Consider the following 27,666-nt stretch of genomic DNA (forward strand, 5'->3'; position numbering starts at 1 on the left):
AGAGCTAGGATTTGAAGCCATGATAGAGTAGGCATCTTGGAGACTAAATCCTGCCCCCAGAGTATGGGGATATAAGCTAGGGATATCTCCTCTACCCATTGGTGTACATCCATTTGAACCATAACTCCAAAGCCAATGCTTTTTCTATGATACAATGCAGCCGCCAAATAAAACCACTCCAACCCAAATGAAACATGTTTTTCTATATACTGTAACTACGTCTACAGATCTGGACAATTTGGGCACATAGATTATTTTCTCCCAAAGAGAACTAAAAACTATACTTAAAGTATACTTAAAATACTCTTTTTAAATCTTTTTTTAAAATTTGATTTTCAATCTTAAAATATATTTTAACATTGCACAAGTTTTATGAGACTTCTTTTTGGCAGATACTTGAAAATACAGTCAGTCATTTTGACTCATTCAATCACACATGTGATTGAGATATGACGAGAGCTCAAAGAAATCTAAACGACATGGCCAACCATCAGCGCTATTTTGTTTTACAAGAATATATAAATCTGGCATTCCTGATGAGAATAGTATCCAGAGAGCAAACCATTTTAGTGCCATATGAAGTGAAATAATAGTTACTGTGATTCAAATGCCTGTTTCTTGAGAAATAGCCTAAGAAACTAGACATACACATACATACTACATATATACATATGTATGTACATACATGTTCTATTTATACTTACATATGTATGTTTATATTTATATATGAAATCATGTTCTGTGAATTTGACCTGGAACAGTGAAGTCAGAATTGGAAGACCTAGTTTTAAAACCTGTTTCTTCTGCTACTTCCTACCTACGCTCCCTGGAACAAGCATTTAACCTCTCTGGTTTTCAAGTTCATCTATAAAATGAGAGGAATAGTCTAGCGGTCATCTAAAATAATTCTAATCTTATGATTCTATGATTTATATAAATAACTCATGGGAAGAATTTTTAGCTCTCAATACATTGGAAATACCAGGCCCTATATAACCCCTGTTCTTTTAGCTCTTTAGCTCTTTCACATTATTTAAATGATAGTTTGCCCAAAGTCCCAATGTAAGAAACAACTATCCACTTCACAAGCACAGGTTAGCAGATCGCTTTGCATTCAAAGATTCTACATCAATGGATCAAGATATTTCTAGCATACCCCATACCATACGGAGGCTCCAGGGTCAGAACTACTATAGAGGTGAGGGGTTAGAGACCAGGATACTCACTATGGCATTCAGCTGCCCAGCAGCACCATTTCTATTCAAAAATAAAATAGGATATCTCAAGAAGAAGAAAGTTTTGCATTACTAAAGGTCTTCAAGTAACATCTGGATGACCGTTTGTTGAAGATATCATGGAGAGAATTCTTGCACGTAGCACAGTGCATGGCGCATCGTAAGCACTTAATAAATACTTGTTGACTTAACTTCCTGTTCAGACAGGTTGGATATGGCTTTCAGCTCTGAGATTCTATAATTTTATAATTCTGGCCCAATCTATGTCAACATCCAGGCAATGACAGGATGATTTTAAGGATAGTTTTAGGGGTTCCTAAAGGTTATGGTAGAAAAGTCTGAACTAAAATTAAACCCTCACCTGGAATTCCTAGGAAGAAGGAGCAAAACTACCCCATTCTCCCAAATGTCCCCATGCCAGAAACCAGGCCAGACAAGGAAAGGCTAAGACCAATGTAATGATGTGGCCCTGAAGTTCTAGGGGCCTAGAATCCTGAGTAGTGGAACTCTTTACACATCTCAGTGCCGCAAGCACTTGTTCCTTGATTCAGGGTACATATGATGATGCACAACTTCTCAGCTGATAGTTCATGCCCAAGACATGAAAAAGTGACTGAGGATCAGTCCCCAAATTCAGAACAAAATTGTCTTTTCTAGCACAGTTTTGATAATTATCTGAAACAAAATGTATTTTAAAGGATCATATTAAGAATAATCCAAACAGGCCAGCTTTGCTTCTTAAAAGTAAGAACAAAGGGGCAGTTAGGCGGTGCAGTGAATAGAGCACCGGCCCTGGAGTCAGGAGGACCTGAGTTAAAATCCAGCCTCAGACACTTGACACATGTACTTGGGCAAGTGACTTAACCCCAATTGCCCTGCCAAAAAACAAAAAAGAGTAAGAACAAGGTTGAAGAAATAAAAGAAAAATACAAATTTTCTGCTGTGAAAACAAAATTCAGGAAATGGAAAGTCTCCTTAGTTCAATCAATGCATCACCTACAGCACTTTTTTTCAAGCATCCAACATTTTTTTCTCCCTCTTGTCGTACCACCACTACTTTTTAAAAAATCAAAAACAAAAACAAAACCTTGTAATCAACACACAGCTAATCAAAATGAATTCTTATATTGGTCATGTCCAATAATATGTTTTGTTCCGAATATTTAGTCCCTCATCCCTGTGTCAGAAAGTAGATAGCCTTCTTTTTTGTTAATCCTCTAGAATCATGGCTGAACATTTCATTGATCAGAGTTCTAAGTCTTTCAAAATTGTTCACTTTACAATGTTGTTTTTATGGTACAAATTGATCTCCTGGTTCTGCTCATTTCACTCTACATCAGTTCTTATAAGTTTTCTCAAGTTTCTCTGAAACCATTCCCGTCATCATTTCTTACTATACAATATAATTCCATTACATTCACATGCCATGATATGGTCAACCATTCCCCCTTTGTTTCTAGTTCAAGTTCCAGTTTGCCACTGTGAAAAGAACTGCTATAAATACTTTTGTGTGTATAGGACCTTTCACTATTACTTTGATCATTTTGGGATATAGGCCTAGTAGTGGTATTGGCACAGCATCATTTTGGAAAAAAGAAGAAGATTGAATGACATTGTAGGCACTTAATAAATACTTGTTGACTTAACTTCTTATTCAGACAGATTGGATATGGCTTTCTACTCTGAGAGTTTATAATTTTATAATTCTTTACATTCTATCTCAACACATAGGTAATCATTAACAGGATGATTTTAAGGATACTTTTTGGGGTTCCTAAAGGTTGTGACAGAAAAGTCTGAACTAAAATAAATATCTCACCTGGAATTCCTAGGAAGAAGGCCCAAAAGCACCCCTTCTCCCAAATGTCCCCCATACCAGAAACCAGGCCAGACCAGGAGTGGTCAAGACCAATTCAATGACATGTCCTCTGAATGGCTGAACAAAAAAATGGAAGATTGGAAGAAAAAAAATTTAAAAAGAAAACATGTAAATCTTTGCAATCTTCTGGGAAATTGCTAAAAAGCTTTTACCTTCTGCTAGGGCTGTCAACACATGACACAGAAAACAGATTGAACATGTAAGTCCAGGCCCCAAACCGATGATATCCCTAGCTAAAACTATCCTGTCCTAAGCAGAGAGAAAAGGCCACAATATAAAAATAAAAGAATTACCCATAACTCCTACATTTATGTCATGATTTAAAGCTTACAAACTGCTCTACAAGCATCATCTTATTGATTATCATAAGAACCCTGTGGAGCAGAGAGAACAATTGTTACTATTATTATGTTATGGATGAGGAAATTGAGGCTTAGTGACGTTGAATAATTTGAACCAGTTCACATAGCTAGCAGTGGAAAAAGTGTTAAGTTTTACTCTAAATGCCTTACTGTGGCGTGGTGACCCTATGTTCTTGAAGGCTATGCCAGCAGAGTGCAAACTCTATCAATCCCTTACAAGCAAGAATGGCTTGAAGAGTAAGTCCAGTGAAGTGCAGAGGTTCATCACCACAGGGTTGGTCGGCTATGAAGGGATTAATTTTTTTGATCACAGTAATTCATTTTTTAAAATATACAAAGGGATAGGTGGTTGCAACCTATACCATTGAAGGAAGTGACCACATTGATGAAATCATAAAATTTTTAAAGTAAGAAGCATTGAAGTATTTATAACTATGTGTCACCATCTGAGCATAAGTCATTCAGCATATTTCCAAGATGGGTTCTTAGGATTCAGCACTGCAAAGGACTCTAAAGGTTATCTAGTCCAAAATCCAAAAAGGTAGATAGCCTTCTTCTTCATTAATCCTCTAGAATCATGGCTGAACATTTCATTGATCAGAGTTCTAAGTCTTTCAATTTTATAGATAAAGAAACAGGGACATGAAGAGATGAAATGATTTGCCCTAAGTCAAATAGATAATAAATAGCAGAGGTAGAAATTGACTTCAGGTCTTCTGACTCCAAATCCAGTGTTTTTTCCACTATACCATATAAACGCATGGTACTTCCTCTCACTGCCTCACCCAAATCACCCCAACTTCCCATAAAGTAGAAACTTTTACACATAGAGTAGAAAAGATTTCCTAAAAAGGATAGAGTGGAGAAGAGAAGATGTGGACAGGAGGAGAAATAGGCAAGAGGAAAGAGGAAGAGAGACATCTGTCTTCAAGTATCTGAAGAGTTGTCCTATGGAAGAGGGATTAGATTTGTTCTTCTTGGTCCTAGAAGACAGAACTGAAGAAAATTAATTGAAGTCACAGGTCGGATTTGGGCTTGATCTAAAAAACATCTAACTATTAGAGCTATTCAAAAATAGAATGGACTGCCTCAAGTTACCACTCACTAGACGGCTTCAGAGAATAGGTGCATGACCATTTGTCAAATATGTTATAGATGGGATTCCTATTCAAGTATGAAGACCAGATGACTTTTGAAATTCTTTCTGAAAGTGAGATTCTGTGATTCTGTGAATGATAAGTGCCCACCTTTTGAGGATTTTTTAATCACATATATCAAACTCAACTTTCTCCCTTCAAGTTTTGGAAAATATTACCATGTAACCCCTAGCCAATGAAGGTAAATAACCTCTCTTCTGATAAGCCCCTCCCCTCTGGTACAGGTAAAAATCCCATGGCACAACTGCCATTTATTCTTTTTCTGGCCATGCTGTAGCTATGAGGTTATAGGTTAAAAATAAAAGGAAAAAAACTAATATCTATGCTTACTTTTCTTTGTATGGCCCTCTACTTATCATGCTATGCAGAAAATCCCACTTGTTCATTTGCTCTCTAGATATTCACAGAAATAGCAAAATGGGAAAAGAGGGAGAGAGAAGGATGAGAAAACAAAGTATTCCCAACTTCTCTCCAATCAATATAAAAATGCCGAGATATCCCTAGACATCTTTAGGCATCTTTACACTTATACATTCTCCTTTACCTCATAAATCTTTCAAACAGCCCTGTGAGAAAAAAAATTTTTTCCGATTCCCACCTTTGTATATGGAAGAACAGAGGCACGGAGTAACTAAGTGACTTGTCCGTGTCCCAGAGTGGTGAATACAGAGCTAGAATTGAGATCTTAGTTCAGCATTTTTCCCAGCATATTGCTGAATCCCTTGCCACTCTGGAAGCAGCCCCTGTGCAAACAAAGGAAACTACCTACTAAAAGAAAACTAAGTTCACTTCCTGAACAACAAATGAAATTGGATGCATGAATTTTGGCCATCATGTTTTTGAATGTTTGGGGGAAAAGAAGAAACAGAATGTGGGTAATGTAAGAAAACAGAAAAGAGGGAAAATGTAGAACATTAGCAAAGAGCATCAATAATTTGGCCTGAAATTACATCTAAGAAATATAAATATAAAGTCATGTCACTGGTCTTTTAAACAAACTTGTGAAAATAAATGTACCCCAATAACAATGCATATCATTACAAGGCTTCATAGTTCATATAAGGCAGTGTTGTGGATACAGTGAGAGATGACTTGTGTTCAAATCCCACCTCTGCTGATACTTACTAGCTGTGTGACCACAGGCAAGTTCCTTAACCTTTCTGAGCTTCAGGAAATTCTCTGTGATAGATGGGTTTTGCCTGTTTCTGGTGAAAGGAGTTCCCACAAGGTCCTTGACTTATTGTTATTTCATAGTTTAAAAGCTGTACATTATCTCACTTAGCTCTGAACATTCTACGAGGTCAACAGTGAGAGTATTATTATCCCCTTTTATAGATATCCCCCAAAACATTTCATAGTTTACAGAATGCCTTCCTAACAATTATGAGAGTACATCATTCTATGGATTTGAAAACAGATACTCACAAAGATGAAATGAATTACCCTTGAAAACATGGCTAATAAATGGAAGGGTCAGAACTCAAATTCCAATCTTTTTAAATGCAAGTTATCAAAAAGATCTGCTTAAGGGGTAATGCTGAGACTCAAAACCAAGTCCCTGATTCAAAACCCAGCATTCTTTCCAACAAACCACAATATCATAAGTTCAAAGTAGGTTATGCAAAGTAGGATGCATAGCTTCATTGGAAGACAACACACTTATCCCATCCATGGTGCAAATCTTCATGGAACTATTCTGTTGGAAATGCCTTCAGAGATTCAGGAACATTGTTTGGAATATTATCAGTGGTGACAAATCTTCATATTAAGGGTAGATTTGATTTTTTTAAATGACCAAAAGTCATTCAGAGCCAATGGTAAATAAAGTGTTCCAGCTGTGTGATGGCATTATTTGAGCCCCAAAAGTATGACTATAAAATTATTTTTTGTATAGCTAATAAAAAAATGTAACTCTCAGAGCAATTCCAAAATCAGTTACAAACATGTTTTATGCAGTGGAAGCAACTCTGGATTAAGTTTATCGCCTCCCAAGAAAACAAAATTCATTTGTACCTATAAGTTTAGGTATGTTTATTTTAAAAATCAGTCTCCTGACTTTATAGTCATGCTTTATATTTCCACTCAAAAGTTTGTCACTAAGTCCATCAAGTGCACACAATGGGAAGCTTTCATTTCAATCAATCAGCCCACAACAAATATTAATTTGGTTCCCATTGTGTGTAACTTCTGCCACCAAGGAGATTCCAAGTTATTCATGACCTTGCCTCCAATAATTTTTTTGAGGGGGACCTCTGTCCTCAGTCTTTCTCTCAACATCCCACAACTAAAACCCATTTGACATTTCCTGGGGTTTCATGGTGAGTTATTCCACAAAGGAAACCTGGTCTTGTTGAAATTCAGAACTGATTACTTAATAGATCAGTGTTCATACTAGTTTCTTCAGTGCCCCTTCCACCTCCTTTTCTCTTTTTCCCCTAAGTCGTTTTTAGGTTCATTCTCCACCCACCCCCACCCCATCCCTCATTTGAGCCCAATATTCTGCCTAGCTGCTGCTCCCTCCCCCTTCTCCTCATTACCACTGCAACCCGGAGTGGAAACTGCAGACTGAAACTCCCCTATGGCTCTAGCAGCGAATGCTGGGCATGCTCAGTAGCCCAGGCAGGCTTGGACGCCACTGACAGTTCTCCGCCTCTGATTTGTCGTTACCCCCTTCCCCCACCAGGAGATACTGAAATGTTTATTTGCAAGGTACAAGGCCTCTTTTTCCCAGAATGACCCCATTTTAATTTTATTTTGCTCCTTTATAATTTTTTTGCAAATCTCTAATAGCTCTTGAGGAGAGAGAGGTTTGGATGTTGCTTTTTTCAGCACCGCGGACAGCGCCGTGCTACAGTCCACGACCCCCTGCAACCTCAAGCCTCCAGCCTCTAGCTACCCCCCACCCCCTCCATCACCCGCCCCAACACCATGCCAGACTCTCTCTCCCTGCTGCGATCGCAGCCGCAACTACCTTAGTTCCCCACCGGAGGCCGAGCAGGAATACCGGACCGACTGCTACTTACACTGCTCCGCTTTGGTGGACATGATGTGGCCCAGGTGGCAAGGCTTTGCCCCCAATGTCTCGGTCTTGCGGGCTCCCTCGCTCCGCCAGCTATGTGGCCAGGAAATGAACGCATCCCACCCCCCTCCCACCTCCCCTCCCCTTCTTTCCCCCCTCCCCTACGCCCTTGTCGCTACCATTCGGACCAAGAACCCAGCAAATACTGGAATCACTCCCGGGAGGTTTGGGAACCGCCCCCGGGGAGATTAATGCGATTTGCTGGGCGGCCGAAGGTTTCCTGTCCTTGTTCCCCTGGGGTTGCCCGCCTCGGCGTGGGCGAGAGAACCAAAAGAGAGGCTGGGAGAGGGAGACAGAAGTGGCTCCTAGTGAAATAGGGAAATGGACTCGACCGGATGGGGGGAGGGAGCAGTATTTCCATTCATAAGGCGAAAGGAGAGGATGGGAGTTTCCCAGAGAAAAGCCTCTTAAAGTGGCGGAGTCCCCGTGCATTTGGGTCCCCCACCGGAGTTCTCCCTGGCTGTAGACCCTCCTCCAGTGATGCCCCTCAATGGCTCAGCAGGCGGGAAAGGGAGGGGCACAGGTGTGACCCATGCTTGGTCCTAACTGCAGGGGAGGATGGGAGGAATGACTTTCCTAGGGATAGCGAAAGAGGACAAGCATAGAAGGGGGAATATTGCTTCTGAAGACAGCGACAACAGGAGCTGCCTCCCTCTCTCGCTACTGGCAAGGGTTCTTTCTAGTTTCCTTCCTAATAATAGATGGCATTTATATAGCCTGTTATGGTGTACAAAGCACTTTACCTACATTATCTCATTTGATCCTCTCAACAAGCCTGCGAAGTAGGTAATGTAGACAGCAAAAGCTTGTGTTGTGGTGAGAAAAAGTGGAAGAAAAGCCCTGAATTCAAGTCCTAGTTCTGCCTCTATTTATGTGACCTTGTGTAAGTCACTTCATTTTTCTGTTTCAGATTTTTCATCTATAAAATGCGCGCTGGATTTCATGAGTTCTGTATAGTTCTCATATTCTATATTCCTCATTTTACAACTGAAATACAAGAAAGATGGAGTGTCTTATCTAGCCAGGGTCATAGAGCTAATCAGCAAAAGAGTCAGGATTAGAATCCAGGTTTCCTTGTTCCATGATCAGTGAGCTTAGCATAATACCACAGTTCCTAGTAGATTCTCCTTCTGTTCCTATGAAATAAAAGGGAAATTCTTGAAAAATTCTTGGAAGTCTTAAGGGAAGAGGTTGTAGGAATAGGTTTTGATTTTGAAAAGGATAGATTAATTAAGGGTGAAAAATTAGGAAAGGAAAGAAAAGACATACAGCCAGCAATTAAAGAAAATAAGTCCAGGAAGCATATCTTCCCCTAAAGTATAGTAGAAGGGACAGGGGAAAGAGTGGAAGGGAGAAGTGAAGGAGTAAAAGGAGGGAGGGAGAAGATAGAGGAGAAGGGACAGAAAAAGGAAGAGGAAATCAAAGCAACATCCGAATAGAATCCCTATTACCTCTAAGATTAAATATAAATTTGTTTGGTCTTTTAAAACCTTAACAACCTGACTACAGCCTATCTTTCCAGCTTCATTGCATATAATTTCCCATCATACACACAACAGTCCAGCCAAACTGCCCTTCTTACTTTTTCTCATACTTAGCGTTTTATCTCCCATCTCTGTTGCCTTTGTGCTATCTCCTATGCCTAGAATGTATTCGCCCATCTCCCCCTCTTAGGATCCTTAGTTTCTTTCAAGGTTCAAGTTAAGTGACAACCTCTTCATAAAACCTTCCCTGTAACTCCTCAGCTGCTAGTGCCTTCCCCATCAAAGTGTATACTTTCCTATATATTTGTACCTACATACATATACATACACACATACATATTGTCTCCCCCAACTAGGTCATAAGTTCCTTAGGAGTGGCCCAGACTATCACTCTGTGAGCATAGCTAGCATACTGCCTGGAATATAGTAGATGCTCACTAAATATTTGTTGACTGGTTGACTGAATGGAATTCTTGTTTTCTTGAAGTTAGCTATGAAACTATGAAGAAGTAAGCAGAGAATTACCACATATGGTGTAAGGTCAGTACAAATAAAATAAGACTAAATAACCTGAAAAGAAAATGCCATAGTACCATGTCAATAGTCCATTAGCTCAAAATTCTCTCTAATTATGGTAAAATATATATACATATAAATGTAAGGGAGAGCAAAATTATGACCCACTGACATTCAGCCTCCAAAAAACTTACCTAAGCTTGTTATATCTAGATGCGTTATATAATGATTATCACATACGTATTGTTATTATTAAATCATAAGGCTGATTTTCTTGAGTGGTTTATAGAAGCAAAGGAATAATCACAGCAAGGATGCATGGTGACATGTTTCAACATGCAGGAGGAGGACATTGGAGGTCAGGCATTAAATATCCTGGTAAATGTGAAAAATAGACATACACGTTGCTTCTTGTCAGAGTAAAAATGAATGGTCATTATTTGAAGCAAAAAATTAATATTAACTTCTATGCAATATTTAACAAGTATTCAAGTGAGACACTTGACACATTAAAATAAATTCACAAGGTGAGGCAGTGTTGTCAATAGTTTTGACTGACAAAAAAAATTGTTATAAGGATAGATACTGCTAACTCAGACTCATAGAATTATAGAATTTCAAGGGACTTCAAAGTTATCCAGTCAAACTCCCTACCCAAAGCGTAAAACCTCTCTTTAAAAACATCTCAAACACTGGACTCCAACTGAACATTTCCACTAAAAAAACACATTATCCCCAAAAGGCAATCTATTCCATTTTTAGAAGTTCTAATTCTTAGAAAGTATTTTCTTATAGTAATAATTCAATATTCTGTAGTGCCAGCCTATGAGGCAAATGTAAAAGTATCATTTTTCCCAATTTATGGATTAGGAACCAGACTCTGAGAAGCCCATGATCAAAAGTTAGCAAGATGGGAATTTGAACCAAGGTCTTCCAACTGCATGCCCAGCAATTTACCCAACAGACCATGGTCTGTTATCTCTCCTGTCAGATTTATTATATCCCACCAAAATCTACCGCTCTGTAATGTCTACCTATTGGTCTTACTTCTCCCTTCTAGAATCAAGCAATAAATATCTAATTCCTTTTCCATATGACATGTTTTAAATATTGGAAGATAGTAACAAATCATCATCAGGTTTTCTCTTCTCCAGACTAAATATTGCCGGTTTCTTCAAACAAGATTTGTATGGTATTTTTCCCAGTTCTCTTGTCATCCTGGTGACTCTCCTCCAAGCAAGCTCCATTTTCTCAATATAGATATAAACAAATGAATCTGTGATCTCATCGATGTGGGTATTCTCCCTGGTGACATTCACTCTGTGGCCATATCTTCATGTTAGCCATAGAGGATTCCATCCACTATGCTAGAGGCCTTTCGTACTTTTTCATGACATCACAAAGATACAGTAGAGCATGGGGGCCATTGCTCTCTTTATGTGACCAGCCCATCTTTTTCACTCATACATTTCTTGAATAACATATTTCACTCAAGTTCTCCTTCATAATTTATTTTATGAAATGTATCACATTCTGCTCACATCTACCCTGTCCTTTGTCTCAAAACTGAATGTAATATTCCAAATATGATCTGACCAGGGAAAAATATCACTTCCAATGACTGGACATCATAATTTAATTGATGTGCATTTCTCCATATCCAGTATTTGTCAGATGTAATTTTTTTAATTCAAATGCAAAGCTTTTTAACTCACCATGTTAAATTTAATTCTCTTAGTTTTTATGTTGTTATTCAAGCCTGTCCAGAGCTCTTTGGATCCTGATCCTGTCACCAACTGTATTAGTGAGACACCAACAAGTAGAGAGGTAACCAATGAAAGGCCAAAGGAATACCAAACCAGTAGAGATCAGAGTGAGGTACTAGAGGATGAACTCAATCAATCAATAAATAAACATTTATTAAGCACCTACATGTGCTCATCTCTGTGCTAAGCACTGGGGACACAAAAAGAAGCAAAAGAAAGACCTTATCCTCAAGAAGCTTTCAATCTAATGGGAAAGACAACATGTAAACAAGTATTTATAAAGCAAGCTATATACAGGATAGGGAAATAACAGAGAGAAGGCTACGATTAAGAGAAGTGAAGGAAGTCTTCCAGTACAAGATGGGATTTTAGTTGGGACTTAAAAGAAGCCAGAGATGCCATTTGATGAAGTGGAGAAAGGATAGTATTCCAGGAATGGGGGACAGTTAAAGAAAATGCCCACAGCCATGTCTTATTCATGAAGTAGCCAAAAGGCTGGTGTCACTTGATTGAAGAGTATGTGGTGAGGAGTAAGGTGCAAGAAAACTAGAAGGAAGGAGGGAAAAGATTATGAAGGGCTTTGAATGACAAAGAGAACATTTTGTATTTGATCCTGGAAGCAATAGGAGAGCCACTGGAATTTATTGAGTTGGGGGAGGGAGGTAAAATAATCACATCTGTGCTTTAAGAAAAAATCACTTAACTGATTTAATGGAGGATGGATTGGAGAGGGGAGAGACTTAAGGCAAGCAGACCCACCAGCAGGCTATTACAATAGGCCCAGCATGAGGTGATAAAGGCCTGCACTAGAGTGGTGGCAGTGTCAGAGCACAGAAGGGGCTTATTGGAGAGATTTCTGAAAGGTGAAATTGACAGGCCTTGACAACAGATTGGATATATTGGGAGAAGAGAAGAGTGAAAGAAAGTGAGGAGTCTAGGATGCCTCCTAGGTTTCAAGTTTGAGGGACTGAGGGGATGATGTTGCCCTAAGGAAGGTAGGAAGTGGGTAGAATTTAGGGGGCAAGATGATGAGTTTTATTTTGAGCATATTGAGTTTAAGCTGTCTACTGGACATCCAGTTTAAGATGTCTGAAAAAGCAGTTGTGAGATTGGAGGTCAGAATTGGGAGGGCGGAGCCAAGATGGCAGCTGGAAAGCAGGGACTTGCTTAAGCTCTCCCCTAAATCCCTCCAAACACCTGTAAAAAATGGCTCTGAACAAATTCTAGAGCTTCAGAACCCACGAAAAAGCAGAGGGAAGCAGGTCTCCAGCCCAGGACAGCCTGGATGGTCACTGGGAAGGGTCTATCGCATGGTGCTGGGAGCAGAGCGTAGCCCAGCATGGACCACACCAAGACAGACCAGACTAGGCATCCACCGGAGCAGGCCTTAGGGCCATGAATCATTGAGCCAGACTTCTCAACCCACAAAAACCAAAGACCACGGAGCAGGTTAGTGGGTAAACTGCTAGATCAGATTAGAGAGTGGTCCGGCCACCAGCCCTGGGAGTGCCAGAGGTGGTGCAACGGTGGAGCTCCAGCATCAGCTGCTTCTGGAGTCCCTGACTCACACAGTGGGAGGAATCAAGCAGCAGACCAGAGTGGGAGTGCAGAGCTTGCTTTGCCATGCTTGGATCTGGGTCACAATCCTGGTTGGCAGTTCTTGGAGGAGGAGGAGTGCTGCTGTGGCAGAGCTTGTGGTGACAGTGGAGTAGAAATAGCTCTGAAAACAGCAGCACAGCCCCTAAAGCTTGGGACAAAGCACTCTCTACTCTACAAGCAGTCATACCCTGACAAAAAGCTCAAAGGTCAAGTAGGTGGCTGGGAACATGGCCAGGCAGCAAAAAAGGATGTAGACTCAGACTCAGAGTCAGAGTCTAAAATCTTTTTTCAGTGACAAAGAAGATCAGAACATAGAGCCAGAAGAAGTCAACAAAGTCAAAAAGTCTACATCAAAAGACTCCATGAAAAATATGAATTGGTCTCAGGCCATGGAAGAGTGCAAAAAGAATTTGGAAAAGCAAGTTAGAGAAGTAGAGGAAAAATTGGGAAGAGAAATGAGAGTGATGCGAGAAAACCATGAAAAACAAGTCAACAACTTGCTAAAGGAGACACCCCAAAATTGAAGAAAATAACACCTTAAAAAATAGACTAACCCAAATGGCGAAAGAACTCCAAAAAGCCAATGAGGAGAAGAATGCCTTAAAAGGCAGAATTAGCCAAAGGGAAAAGGAGCTCCAAAAGACCACTGAAGAAAATAATACCTTAAAAATTAGACTGGAGCAAGTGGAAGCTAGTGACTTGATGAGAAATCAAGATGTTATAAAACAGAACCAAAGGAATGAAAAAATGGAATACAATGTGAAATATCTCATTGGAAAAACCACACACCTGGAAAACAGATCCAGGAGAGATAATTTTAAAATGATTGGACTACCTGAAAGCCATGATCAAAAAAGAGCCTAGACATCATCTTTCAAGAAATTGTCAAGGAAAACTGCCCTGATATTCTAGAGCCAGAGGGTAAAATAGAAATCGAAAGAATCCACCGATCATCTCTTTAAAAATATCTCAAAAAGAACACTCCTAGGAATATTGTCGCCAAATTCCAAAGATCCCAGACCAAGGAGAAAATACTGCAACAACCAGAAGGAAACAATTTGAGTATTGTGGAAACACAATCAGGATAACACCACAAGATCTAGCAGCTTCTACATCAAGGGATCGAAGGACTTGGGATATGATATTCCAGAGGTCAATGGAGCTAGGATTAAAACCAAGAATCACCTACCCAGAAAACTGAGTATAATGCTCCAAGGCAAAATATGGATTTTCAATAAAATAGAGGACTTTCAAGCTTTCTCAGTGAAAAGACCAGAGCTGAATAAAAAATTTGACTTTAAAACACAAGAATCAAGCATGAAAAGGTAAACCAAAGCAGAACCCACAAAATAGCAGAGGGAAGCAGGGCTCCAGCCCAGGACAGCCTGGATGGTTGCTGGATGAGGTCTATTGCCCATGGAGTGGAGGGGAGCAGAGCTCAACGTGGGAGGCAGCAGGACCAACCAGACCAGGAGCCAGGCAGGACAGGCCCTAGCACCCTGAATCAGTGAGCTGTGGCAGTTACCAGACTTCTCAACCCACAAACACCAAAGACAACAGAGAAGGTTAGTGGGAAAAGCTGCTGGGGACAGAGTTCGTGGTTCGGCCACAGCCCCAGGGGCAGTGGGGGAGGTGCAGCTACAGAACTAGAGCTGCAATTACCTCCAGCCCCAGGCCCATGTGGTGGGAGGAATTAAGTGGCAGATCAGAGCAAGAGTGCAGAGCCTGCTGAAGATTTGTGTCAGGTCCAGGTTGGTGGTTCTTGAGGAAGGAAGAGTACTGGTGTGGCAGAGCTGGCTGTATAGAAATAGCTCTGAAATCAACAGCACATCCCCTCAAGCTTGGAACAAAGTACTCTTTGCTCTACAGGCAGTCATACCCCGACGAAAAACTCAAGGGTCAAGTTGGGTGGGAACATGGACAGGCAGCGAAAACACACCCAGATTCAGTCTCAGACTTTGGAATCTTTCTTTGGTGACAAAGAAGACCAAAACATACAGCCAGAAGAAGTCAACAAAGTCAAAGAGCCTACACCAAAAGCCTCCAAGAAAAACATGAACTGGTCTCAGGCCATGGAAGAGCTCAAAAAGGAGTTGGAAAAGCAAGTTAGAGAAGTAGAGGAAAAATTGGGACAAGAAATGAGAAGGATGCAAGAAAACCATGAAAAACAAGTCAATGACTTGCTAAAGGAGACCCAAAAAAATACTGAAAAATATACTGAAGAAAATAACACTTTAAAAAATAGACTAACTCAAATGGCAAAAGAGCTCCAAAAAGCCAATGAGGAGAAGAATGCCTTGAAAGGCAGAATTACCCAAATGGAAAAGGAGGTCCACTGAATACTACTTAAAAAATTAGATTGGAGCAAGTGGAAGCTAGTGACTTCATGAGAAATCAAGATATTATAAAACAGAAACAAAGGAATGAAAAAATGGAAGACAATGTGAAATATCTCATTGGAAAAACCACTGACCTGGAAAACAGATCCAGGAGAGATAATTTTAAAATTATTGGACTACCTGAAAGCCATGATCAAAAAAAAAAGCCTACATATCATCTTTCAAGAAATTATCGAGGACAACTGCCCTGATATTCTAGAGCCACAGGGCAAAATAGAAATTGAAAGAATCCACCGATCACCTCTTCAAATAGATCCCAAAAAGAAATCTCCTAGGAATATTGTCACCAAATTCCAGAGCTCCCAGATCAAGGAGAAAATACTGCAAGCAGCCAGAAAGAAACAATTTGAGTATTGTGGAAACATAATCAGAACAACCCAAGATCTAGCAGCTTCTACATTAAGAGATCGAAGGGCTTGGAATACGATATTCCGGAGGTCAATGGAGCTAGGATTAAAACCAAGAATCACCTACCCAGAAAAACTGAGTATCATGCTCCAAGGCAAAATATGGATTTTCAATAAAATAGAGGACTTTCAAGCTTTCTCAGTGAAAAGACCAGAGCTGAATAGAAAATTTGACTTTCAAACACAAGAATCAAGAGAAGCCTGAAAAGGTAAACAAGAAAGAGAAATCATAAGGGACTTACTAAAGTTGAACTGTTCCTACATTCCTACATAGAAAGATGATGTGTATGATTCATGAGACCTCAATATCATAGTAACTGCAAGGAATATGCATATATATATATATATATATATATATATATGTGTGTGTGTGTGTGTGTGTGTGTGTGTGTATACATATATATACATATGTGTGTGTCTATGTATATATGTAGGTATATATATGTATATATATGTGTGTGTATATATATATATGCACACACACGCACACACACACACACACACACAAAGGGCACAGGGTGAGTTGAATATGAAGGGATGATATCTAAAAAAAAAATCAAATTAAGGGATGAGAGAGGAATATATTGAGAGAGGGAGAAAGGGAGAGATAGAATAGGGTAAATTATCTCACATAAAAGTGGCAAGAAAAAGTGTTTCTGTAGGAAGGAAAGAGGGGGCAGGTGAGGGGGAATGAGTAAATCTTCCTCTCATCGGATTTGACCTGAGGAGGGAATACCATACACACTCAATTGGGTATCTTACCCCACAGGAAAGAAAGAGGAAGAAGATAAAAAAGGGGGGATGATAGAAGGGAGGGCAGATGGGGGGAGGAGGTAATCAAAAACAAACACTTTCGAAAGGGGACAGAGTCAAGGGAGAAAATTCAATAAAGGAGGATAGGTTAGGAAGGAGCAAAACATAGTTAATCTTTCACAACATGAGTATTGTGGAAGGGTTTTACCTAATGATACGCATGTGGCCTATGTTGAATTGCTTGCCTTCTTAGGGAAGGTGGGTGAGGAGGGAAGAGGGGAGAGAATTTGGAACTCAAAGTTTTAAAAACAGACGTTTAAAAACAACAACAATGAAAAAAAGTTTTTTCATGCAACTAGGAAATAAGATACACAGGCAGTGGGGCATAGAAATTTATCTTGCCCTACAAGAGAAGAAGGGAAAGGGGGATGGGAGGGCAGTGGGGTGACAGATGGGAGAGTTGACTGGGGAACGGGGCAACCAGAATATATGCCATCTTGGAGTGGGGGGAGGGTAGAAACGGGGAAAAATTTATAATTCAAACTGTTGTGAAAATCAATGCTGAAAACTAAATATATTAAATAAATTGAAAAAAAAGAAAAAAAAAAGAAAAGGTAAACCAGAAAGAAAATCCATAAGGGACTTACTGAAGTTGAACTGTTTTGTTTACATTCCTACATAGAAAGATGATGTGTGTAATTCATGAGACCTTTCTCACTATTAGGGTAGTTGAAGGGAATATACATATATATAGACAGAGGGCACAGGGTGAGTTGAATATGAAGGGGTGATATCTAAAAAAATAATATTAAGGGGTAAGAGAGAAATATATTGAGAGAGGGAGAAAGGGAGAAAGAGAATGGGGTAAATTATCTCACATAAAAGTGGCAAGAAAAAGCAGTTCTGTTGGAAGGGAAGAGGGGGCAGGTTGAGGGGGAATGAGTGAATCTTGCTCTCATCAGATTGTACCTGAGGAAGGAATAACATACACACTCAATCGGGTATCTTACCCCACAGGAAAGTAGGGGGAAAGGTGATTAAAAAGGGGGGATGATAGAAGGGAGGGCAGATAGGGGGAGGAGGTAATCAAAAGCAAACACTTTTGAAAAGGGACAGTGTCAAGGGAGAAAATTGAATAAAAGGGGACAGAATAGGATGGAATGAAATATAGTTAGTCTTTTACAACATGAGTATTATGGAAGGGTTATACACAATGATACATGTGTGGCCCATGCTGAATTGCTTGCCTTCTTAGGGAGGGTGGGTGGGAAGGGAAGAGGGGAGAGAATTTGGAACTCAAAGTTTTAAAAGCTGATGCTCAAAACAAAAAAGTTGTTTTGCATGCAACTGAGAGATCAGATATATAGGGAATGGGGCATAGAAATCTATCCTGCCCTACAAGAAAATAAGTGGAAAGGGGGTGGGGGGAGTGGGGTGACAGAAGGGAGGGCTGACTGGGGAACAGGGCAATCAGAATATATGCCATCTTGGAGCAGGTGGAGGACAGAAATGGGAAGAAAATTTGTAACTCAAAATCTTGTGGAAATCAATGTTGAAAACTAAAATAATAAATAATAAAATAATTGTTAAGAAAAAAAAGAAGAGAGTTTGGGGCAGGATAGGTAGATCTGAGAATCATTACCATGGAGACAGTAATTAAATCCTTGGAAGCTGATGAGATCACCAAGTGAAGTAGTATAGAAGGAGAAGAGATAAGGGCCCAGGATTGAACCCTGAGAGGCACCTATGGCTTTAGAGGGTGTGATCTGGAAAAGGATACAGCAAAGGAGACAAAAAAAGAGGAGTCAGGTAGGAAAACCAGGAAAGAGTGGGGTTCCCAAAACCTAGAGAGAAGAGGATGATCAACAGTGTCAAAGGTACAGAGAGATCAAGAAAATGAGGACAGAAAAAAGGCCATTGGATTTAAGAACCAAGAAATTATCAGGGATGCACAGTTTTGTTGGAATGATAAAGTTGGAAGCTGGGTTATCTGGGGTTAAAAAGAGAGAGGGAGGAGAGAAAATGGAGATACCTATTGTAAATGACCCCTACAGCAAACAGAGGCTGTAGGAGGAATTGATTAATTAGAGGAAGTGGCCAGATCTTTCAGAGAAACATTCTAGGTTGAGTAGGCTGTGAGGGATAGTAGGCCGTTTCAAAGTAAGGGTGCCCCAGGTGCTAACAGAAGTTCTAGCATAAGCCAGCAGTATAAGGGGCATGGTTTTGAAATCCAGAGAGTCAGGAGCAGGACAGGGCCAGGAGTAAAATGAAAATTGAATTCTAACTATATGCAGAAACTTATCTGCCATATATGCTAGTTAGAGCTAGGTAAATGTACCAAAGTTACATAATATTGTTATACAATTACATAATTATAGGTTTTCTCTACATCACTCTTGACCTCAAAAAGTCACAACAAGGAGAATCAGAGTATAATGACTTCTTGATTATAAAGAATGTTTGATTAAGTAGAGCAAAATTCAGTATAAAGGCTCTCCAACAAGGTATTGATACCTTTGCTTACCAGCTTTCTGACTCTGAATATGATAATCATAAACCAGGAAAATGTACATTTTCCAAAGGTATTCGCCATGTCAATAGTAGAGATGGCTTTTAGAGTCCAAATGAAAGTGGAATCCCCTATGCATAGCGAGAAGCAATAGCACTTTACAGTATACCAGTTACTTTTTTCCCAACAATTCTATTAAGTAGATAGTGAAAAAATAATTCCCACTATTTTTAAAATGAGGAAACTGAGATTCTGAAAAGTTAGATGAGTTCGCCATGATAACACGGCTAGTATCTGAGATGGAATTCAAAGTTCTCCTGACTATAAGTCTAACACTTTTTACTATGCCTTGGGGGTTCTGGCCCCACCATTGTGTCACCCGCTAATAGCCCACTCCTTTCGCCGTCTGACCTGCTTCCTACTTGAAATTGCAAGCAGCTTGGAACAAGGTCTCAAGGTCCTGTTTTGCACCCCAGTTCAGAGAATTAGCTTAACTGCAAAATCCTGGCTTCAATGGACAAACAAGTATGAAGATCTGGCTCAGTGCCTCTCTGAATTACTGCAATCGGATGCAAGTAGGAAAGATGTTATAGTTTTTAATCAGAATTCATGTTCAACTCCATATCCTAAGTGACTAGATAAAGGAGTTCTTCAGTTTGCCATCTAATAGTTATACATTCATATATAAGACAGGTCCTTAAAGTATCTTACTCTTTCAAGGTGATAATGATAAATATATCCTCAAAAGAGGAGGACAGGATAAAGATGTTGAAGTTTTAAATTTTGATGAAGTAGCAAACTTTGAGAAAGCAAAGAGCTTAGGCTGTTTTCTCTAAGAACTAGCATATACATGTATTATACTTGTATATGTATGCTGACTTCTAAATGTTTCAAATGGAAAATGCAGGCTTTGAATTTAGTAACAAGTTCTCAAATTTAGATTAAAGATTTTATGTGTAAAATTGCATTAAAAATGATAAAGATTTTTAAATCATATTCTTTTCTTGCTTTGAAATCTTTCTCTAGTAATATTAAGAGGCAGAAGGGCTGATTTTCCAAGTCAGGCCCTCATGGATCCTTTTTAAGATTCCTTCTTCAATTGGTTGTCAGTATTGTCCATATCAAGTGTAAGGTTTAAGTAAAGATAGTAAAAGCAAGTAGTATGTAAAAACTAAAATTCTCTGAAGTTTCAGGTGAATTATGGGTTTCTAATCTGATGTTCTATTGTTCTGTTGCTATTAGGATTCACTCCATAAAGTTTGAACTGCTTTTCACCACATGAACTAGTTACTAGAATTCCAAATTTAGGAGCTTGTACCAAATTGTATTCTTATTACTGGCATATTGTAGCAATATTAAATAGGAAATCTCTGCAAGTGACCTTGAACCAGAGAAGCAGACCTACTAGGAGGAGCCCCCTCCAGCGCTGCCCTGAGAACTAGGCTTATTCCAGAATTTCCAAGGGAAGATGTTTCCAGGGACCAGAGGATGACATGGGACAGCTGGGTTTCAAAATGTAATTTCTGATTACATGGACATCGAGAGTGGACTATCAGGAATGAGGAGAATTGATATTCTTTAATCTCGGTGATCATTATCGTACTACTCTGGCTTTAATGTTTCATGTTGTTTATGTTTACCTACAGAAGAAGTATACCCAGATTCCTTTTATTTATTCTTCAGGAATCAGGATCTTTCTTCCTTCAACTTCTGGTCGACCGAAAGCCTGTCTTCTGTTTCTATTAACCTCACCTGATCCAAACTTAACTTATGGAAATAATAATGTTAACTGTTCAAAACTGATCAGGCAGAAGCCAAAGGGAAGTTTGAACTTCCCGAAGTCATTTAGTTATTTGTCAGCTATCCTAGCTAACAGATGATATATAAATCTCCCGTATCAATCAACCCTCTGATTTAGTAGATTAATCTGCAACCTGACTTAGTTTAGCTATATAGTCTGTTTCACAAGTCTTATCTCCTTAAGGGATGTATGAGATTGTAACTCAGTTGAACTGTTTGTTTAACTTTTATGGCATTGGAGGAAACATGTGATTTATGATTTTTTTTGGTGTTATACATAGCCATAGTGCACTCATTTCCTAGTTTATGTTTTAGTCCCTTGAATTATAGCTCCCTGAGACTAAAAAGGCTCCTTGTGCCCTCCTTAGGATCCTTCACTACTCTGTGATTATCAGTTCCTTGGAAACCCTAACCTCTAAGGGCGCCCCTGACCATGTCATGCTGTAAGAATATGATTCATGTCCCCTACTTTAATCAGGATGTTGTGCTTGTATAGCACAGAAGGAGCGGGGGTGGGGGGAATGTGGGTCCTGACTCCACCATCCTGTCACCTGCTAGTTCCACTTACTGTACCCCCTGATCCTGTTCCCACTTGAAATTGCAACTAGCCCAGAATAAGGTGTCAATATGTCCTGTTTTGAATTCCGATTCCAAAAACTAGCTTAACCTCAATTTCCTGGGTTCAATGGACAAACACATATGAAGTAAGATCTGCCTCAGAGTTCTAGAAACAGATAGCCTAATCCCACTCCCTTTGGCTCTACAGAAACACTCCTCCCTCCTTGAACTGTGTCACCCTACTCTAGTGGGAGAGCTCCTCTCACTGATAAACTCAACAAACCTTTCTTTGGTTTAAAATTTCTGGTCCAGTTACTTGGTTATCTATGTCTACCCACAGTCTCCAGGTTTTCCCATTTATAGACAACATCATGAATGATATCATCAAGTTTCAGAAGTCATTATTATTATTCACTTTCAATAACTCTCCACAAAAACATGTAGTAATGAACTAATTCAATGGGCTGCGTGATAGGACCAATATCTTCCTAACCAACTTTGTTCAGCCCCAGCTTCCCTGACACAGCTTCCTCTCTTCAACCTCTGCAAGGTAACATAGAGTGGGCCCAGGACAAAGCTGTTCCTGGGATTTGATTAGACCCAGCTTCTCTGACTATATCCTCAGTGTATATCCTTGCTGTGTTTAGACAAAGTAAACCTCCTTTGTTAAATGTTTAATCACTTATGGGTACCTCATTTCATCCTAAAACGGAGCCTGAAGTAAGAATGTGCTAGCGTTAGAACCACACCTTCAGCAGACTGTCCATGACACAATGACATAAACAATGACTTTCACGCACAAAAATGTGTCATTAAAAAAATTATCAGTAGACAAACAATTCACTTTGTTCAACATAAAGATGAAAAAAAGCAAATTTTAAAAATTCAAAATGAGAAGGGAAAATTCATAATGAAAAGAAAGGAAATATAGAAAATTATGAGAAACTATTATACCCAATTATACACCAACAAAACTTTCAGTTTGATTTAGCTGCTGAGTTCCCTTCCAGCTCCCAAATTATGTGATTCTTTGATTACTGGGCAATCTCTTTTTAGTAACTGTGGATCTCATTGAGGAAGCCCTGTACTAGTATCTAGCAGCTGATGTAATCAGCACCAAAAAAAAAAAAAAGCAATCAACCCTGAAAACTAAAATGAAAATTTACAAAAATACAAAATATCCAGATTAACAGAAAGAAAATAGAGAATCCAAAAAATTTTACTCAGCAGAAAAATTAAATAGGCCATGAATGAAGCCCCCACAAAAAACACATGAATACAGATTGACTTATGTGAAAATTCTTTCACCTTTAGAGAACAATTAACCTTTATACTACATTAAATAGTCACAAAAATAATAGCACTTTATGATTTACAATGTAAAATAGAGAAAGAAGGTACCTTACTAAATGTATTCTATGAGACAAATGTAGTCCTTATGCCCAAACCAGGGACAGATGAAGAAAAAATGGAAAATAGAAATCAATACCACTAAAGAATACTAATGCAAAAAAATTACATAAAATACTAATAAGGAAGCTATGATAAAATTTAAAACATTTTCCCGGGGGTGGAGCCAAGATGGCAGCTGGAAAGCAGAGACTAGCGTGAGCTCCCCACCAAGTCCCTCCAAAAACCTATAAAAAATGGCTCTGAACCAATTCTAGAACTGTAGAACCCACAAAATATCAGAGGGAAGCAGGGCTCCAGCCCAGGACAGCCTGGATTGTCTCTGGGTAAGGTGTATCCTCCACAGAGCTGGGAGCGGAGCAGAGCAGAGCCCAGCGTGGAGCCCTCGGACGAACCACACCAGAAGCTGGGGGGAGCATGCCCTAGTACCCTAAATCAGTGAGCTGCAGCAGTTACCAGACTTCTCAAACCACAAATACCAAAGACAACAGAGAAGGTTAGTGGGAAAAGCTGCTGGGGACAGGGTGATAGAGTTCATGGTTCAGCCACCACCCCAGGGGCAGCAGAGGTAGGGCAGCTACAGAACTAGAGCTGCAGTTGCTTCCGGCCCCAGGCCCACCTGGTGGGAGGAATTAAGTGGCGGATCAGAGCAGGAATGTAGAGCCTGCTGAAGATCTGAGTCGGGTCCAGGCTGGTGGTTCTTGGAGAAGGAGGAGTGCTGGTGTGGCAGAGCTGGCTGTAATAGCTCTGAAATCAACAGCGCATCCCCCCAAGCTTGGAACATAGTACTCTTTACTCTACAAGCAGTAATACCCTGCTGAAAAATGCAAGGGTCAAGTAAGTTGGCTGGGAACATGGACAGGCAGCGAAAACACACCCAGATTCAGTCTCAGACTTTGGAATCTTTCTTTGGTGACAAAGAAGACCAAAACATACAGCCAGAAGAAGTCAACAAAGTCAAAGAGCCTACACCAAAAGCCTCCAAGAAAAACATGAACTGGTCTCAGGCCATGGAAGAGCTCAAAAAGGAGTTGGAAAAGCAAGTTAGAGAAGTAGAGGAAAAATTGGGAAGGGAAATGAGAAGGATGCAAGAAAACCATGAAAAACAAGTCAATGACTTGCTAAAGGAGACCCAAAAAAATACTGAAAAATACACTGAAGAAAACAACACCTTAAAAAATAGACTAACTCAGATGGCAAAAGAGCTCCAAAAAGCCAATGAGGACAAGAATGCCTTAAAAGGCAGAATTAACCAAAGGGAAAAGGAGGTCCAAAAGACCACTGAAGAAAATAAATTAAAAATAAATTAATTAATTAAAAATTAGACTGGAGCAAGTGGGAGCTAGTGACTTTGTGAGAAATCAAGATATTATAAAACAGAAACAAAGGAATGAAAAAATGGAAGACAATGTGAAATATCTCATTGGAAAAACCACTGACCTGGAAAACAGATCCGGGAGAGATAATTTTAAAATTATTGGACTACCTGAAAGCCATGATCAAAAAAAAAAGCCTAGATATCATCTTTCAAGAAATTATCAAGGACAACTGCCCTGATATTCTAGAGCCACAGGGCAAAATAGAAATTGAAAGAATCCACCGATCACCTCTTCAAATAGATCCCAAAAAGAAATCTCCTAGGAATATTGTCACCAAATTCCAGAGCTCCCAGATCAAGGAGAAAATACTGCAAGCAGCCAGAAAGAAACAATTTGAGTACTGTGGAAACACAATCAGAATAACCCAAGATCTAGCAGCTTCTACATTAAGAGATCGAAGGGCTTGTAATATGATATTCCGGAGGTCAATGGAGCTAGGATTAAAACCAAGAATCACCTACCCAGAAAAACTGAGTATCATGTTCCAAGACAAAATATGGATTTTCAATAAAATAGAGGACTTTCAAGCTTTCTCAGTGAAAAGACCAGAGCTGAATAGAAAATTTGACTTTCAAACACAAGAATCAAGAGAAGCATGAAAAGGTAATCAAGAAAAAGAACAAGAAAAAGAAATCGCAAGGGACTAACTAAAGTTGAACTGTTTTGTTTACATTCTTACATGGAAAGATGATGTGTTTGATTCATGAGACCTCAGTATTAGGGTAGCAGAAGGGAATATGCATTATATATATATATGTATATGTGTGTGTATGTATGTATATATGTATGTGTACATATATATATATGTAGAGAGAGAGAGAGAGAGAGAGAGGGAGAGAGAGAGAGAGAGGGCACAGGGTGAGTTGAATATGAAGGGATGATATCTAAAAGAAATAAAATCAAATTAAGGGATGAGAGAGGAATATATTGAGAGAGGGAGAAAGGGAGAGATAGAATGGGGTAAATTATCTCACATAAAAGTGGCAAGAAAAAGCAGTTCTATAGGAAGAGAAGAGAAGGCAGGTGAGGGGGAATGAGTGAATCTTGCTCTCATCAGATTGGACCTGAGGAGGGAATAACATACACACTCAATTGGGTATCTTACCCCACAGGAAAGAAGGAGGAAGAAGATAAAAAAGGGGGGATGATAGAAGGGAGGGCAGATAGGGGGAGGAGGTAATCAAAAACAAACACTTTTGAAAAGGGACAGGGTCAAGGGAGAAAATTGGATAAAAGGGGACAGAATAGGATGGAAGGAAATATAGTTAGTCTTTTACAACATGAGTATTGTGGAAGGGTTATACATAATAATACATGTGTGGCCTATGCTGAATTGCTTGCCTTCTTAGGGAGGGTGGGTGGGAAGGGAAGAGGGGAGAGAATTTGGAACTCAAAGTTTTAAAAACAGATGTTCAAAAACAAAAAAAAAATGTTTTTGCATGCAACTAGAAAATAACATACACAGGCAATGGGGCATAGAAATTTATCTTGCCCTACAAGAAAGGAAGGGAAAAGGGGATGGGAGGGGAGTGGGGTGACAGAAGGGAGGGCTGACAGGGGAACAGGGCAACCAGAATATACACCATCTTGGAGTGGGGGGGAGGGTAGAAATGGGGAGAAAATTTGTAATTCAAACTCTTGCGAAAATCAATGCTGAAAACTACATATATTAAATAAATTAAATTAAAGAAAAAAAACATTTTCCCCAATCACCTGCTTGAATATATAGAAGATATACAAGGATGGCTCAAAATTACACAAACCATTAATATAATAAACCACATTAATATTACAAAAGCTGTTTTAAACATGACTATGTTAATGGAAGGTCTGGACCATTCAATCAACAAGAATTTATTAAGCACCTACCATGTGCTAGGCACTGGAGATATAAAGATGCCCTCAGGAAGCTTACATTCTAATAGGAAAGACAATATTTACTTTTATAGGTATACATAAAATATATACAAAGGTAACCTTGGAAGAGAAGGCATAAGATATGGGAGAATGCAGAAAAGTTTTGTGCAGAAGATAGGACTTAAGCTGAATCTTGAGGGAAACCAAGGATTCCACGAGGCAGAAATGAGAAAGAAGTGCATTTCAAGAATTGGGGAAGGTCCACGCAAAGGCATAGAGATATGAGATGGATATTCATGTGTGACAACCTGCAAGAAGGCCAATATGGCCAGACTCTAGAATACGTAGGGAGAATAATGTTAACTAGGACTAGAAACAAAGGATAAGACCAGGTCATGAAGTACTTGAAGTGTCAAAAAGAGGAGTTTAATCATCCTTGAAGTATAGATAGTCACCTAAGTTTATCGAGTTGATGGAGGGGGCAAAGTGGCTAGGAGTGGAAGTTAACATGGTTAGAGCTGAACTTTAGGAAAATTATTTTGTGGAGATATTGGATTAGAGAAAGGTTTCTCTAAGGGCAAGCAAAGTGGAACTTTTTACTTTTTTTTCTTTTGGAGAGAGTCTTTGCCTTTGTTTGTAGGAAGGCCCACACCCTTTTGCTAATTAGGTCACAAGAGGTGTGAAGCCCTTGAGAAGTATGAAACTCTTTAGAGATGTGAAGCTCTTATGAGGTGTGAACCTCTCTGACCCTGAAGAAGTGTATATATACTGTGAGGTTAGCATTTTGTTTGGGGTTCACTGGCTGGAAGAGTGTTGGTGTGGAGACTCTGGGTAGCCATTAAGGAGCTCCTGGGCTTGTAAAACCCAGATGTTGGTGCTTCTCTCTCTGGTAATTATGTTTGTAATGTCTTGGACGAACAGCTAGAAGCCTGTCTGCTGATTTGTGTTATTTTGCTCTGTTTATATAATTTCTCTGTAATTTGTATTTGCTCTGAAGTTCAAGGTGCTTTTTCCCCTGAACTAAGTGAATGATACATGTATGTTTAATTAAAATGAGATTGTAAACCTTTTAAAGTTACTTTCCTTAGAAAAGCAGATCAAAGAACTTGTGCTAACAGCCTTCCTGTGTGCTGGTGTTATTGGCCTTACACAGCCACAGTAGCAGCAAGTAGCATTGTTACAGCTTCAAGAAGAGGGGCCAATTGGGAAGCTATCTCAATATATACATGAGAAATAATGAGGGCCTGAACTAGTGTAGTGGCTACGTGAATGGAGATAAAGGGATATATATATAGATAGATATATATGTATAGGTATATATTATATATATATATAGATTAAAGATATTGTGCAGATAGAAACAATATTTGGCAGCTGATTAGAATGTAGGACGAGTGAGAGTAAGGAGTTAAAGATGACATCAAGGTTGGGAACCTCTATAACAGGAAGGATAGTGATGTTCTAAACAAGAAAAAGGTATACCAAACCATTTATAGTAGCATTTTTGGGTAGCAAAG

At 39.4% G+C, this 27,666-nt stretch overlaps 1 protein-coding gene across 1 annotated transcript in view; it reads left to right on the plus strand.

Annotated features, from left to right (window-relative positions):
- LOC118829912 overlaps positions 1-27,666 on the plus strand; it is a 68,002-nt gene that overhangs the window by 13,010 nt on the left and 27,326 nt on the right. Inside the window, exon 2 of the mRNA XM_036736734.1 lies at positions 7,463-7,749. Coding sequence (XP_036592629.1) covers positions 7,463-7,749 — 287 coding nt within the window. The remainder of the gene's footprint in view (positions 1-7,462; positions 7,750-27,666) is intronic.

This window comes from Trichosurus vulpecula, chromosome 8 (assembly GCF_011100635.1).
Source record: "Trichosurus vulpecula isolate mTriVul1 chromosome 8, mTriVul1.pri, whole genome shotgun sequence".
Taxonomy (NCBI): domain Eukaryota; kingdom Metazoa; phylum Chordata; class Mammalia; order Diprotodontia; family Phalangeridae; genus Trichosurus; species Trichosurus vulpecula.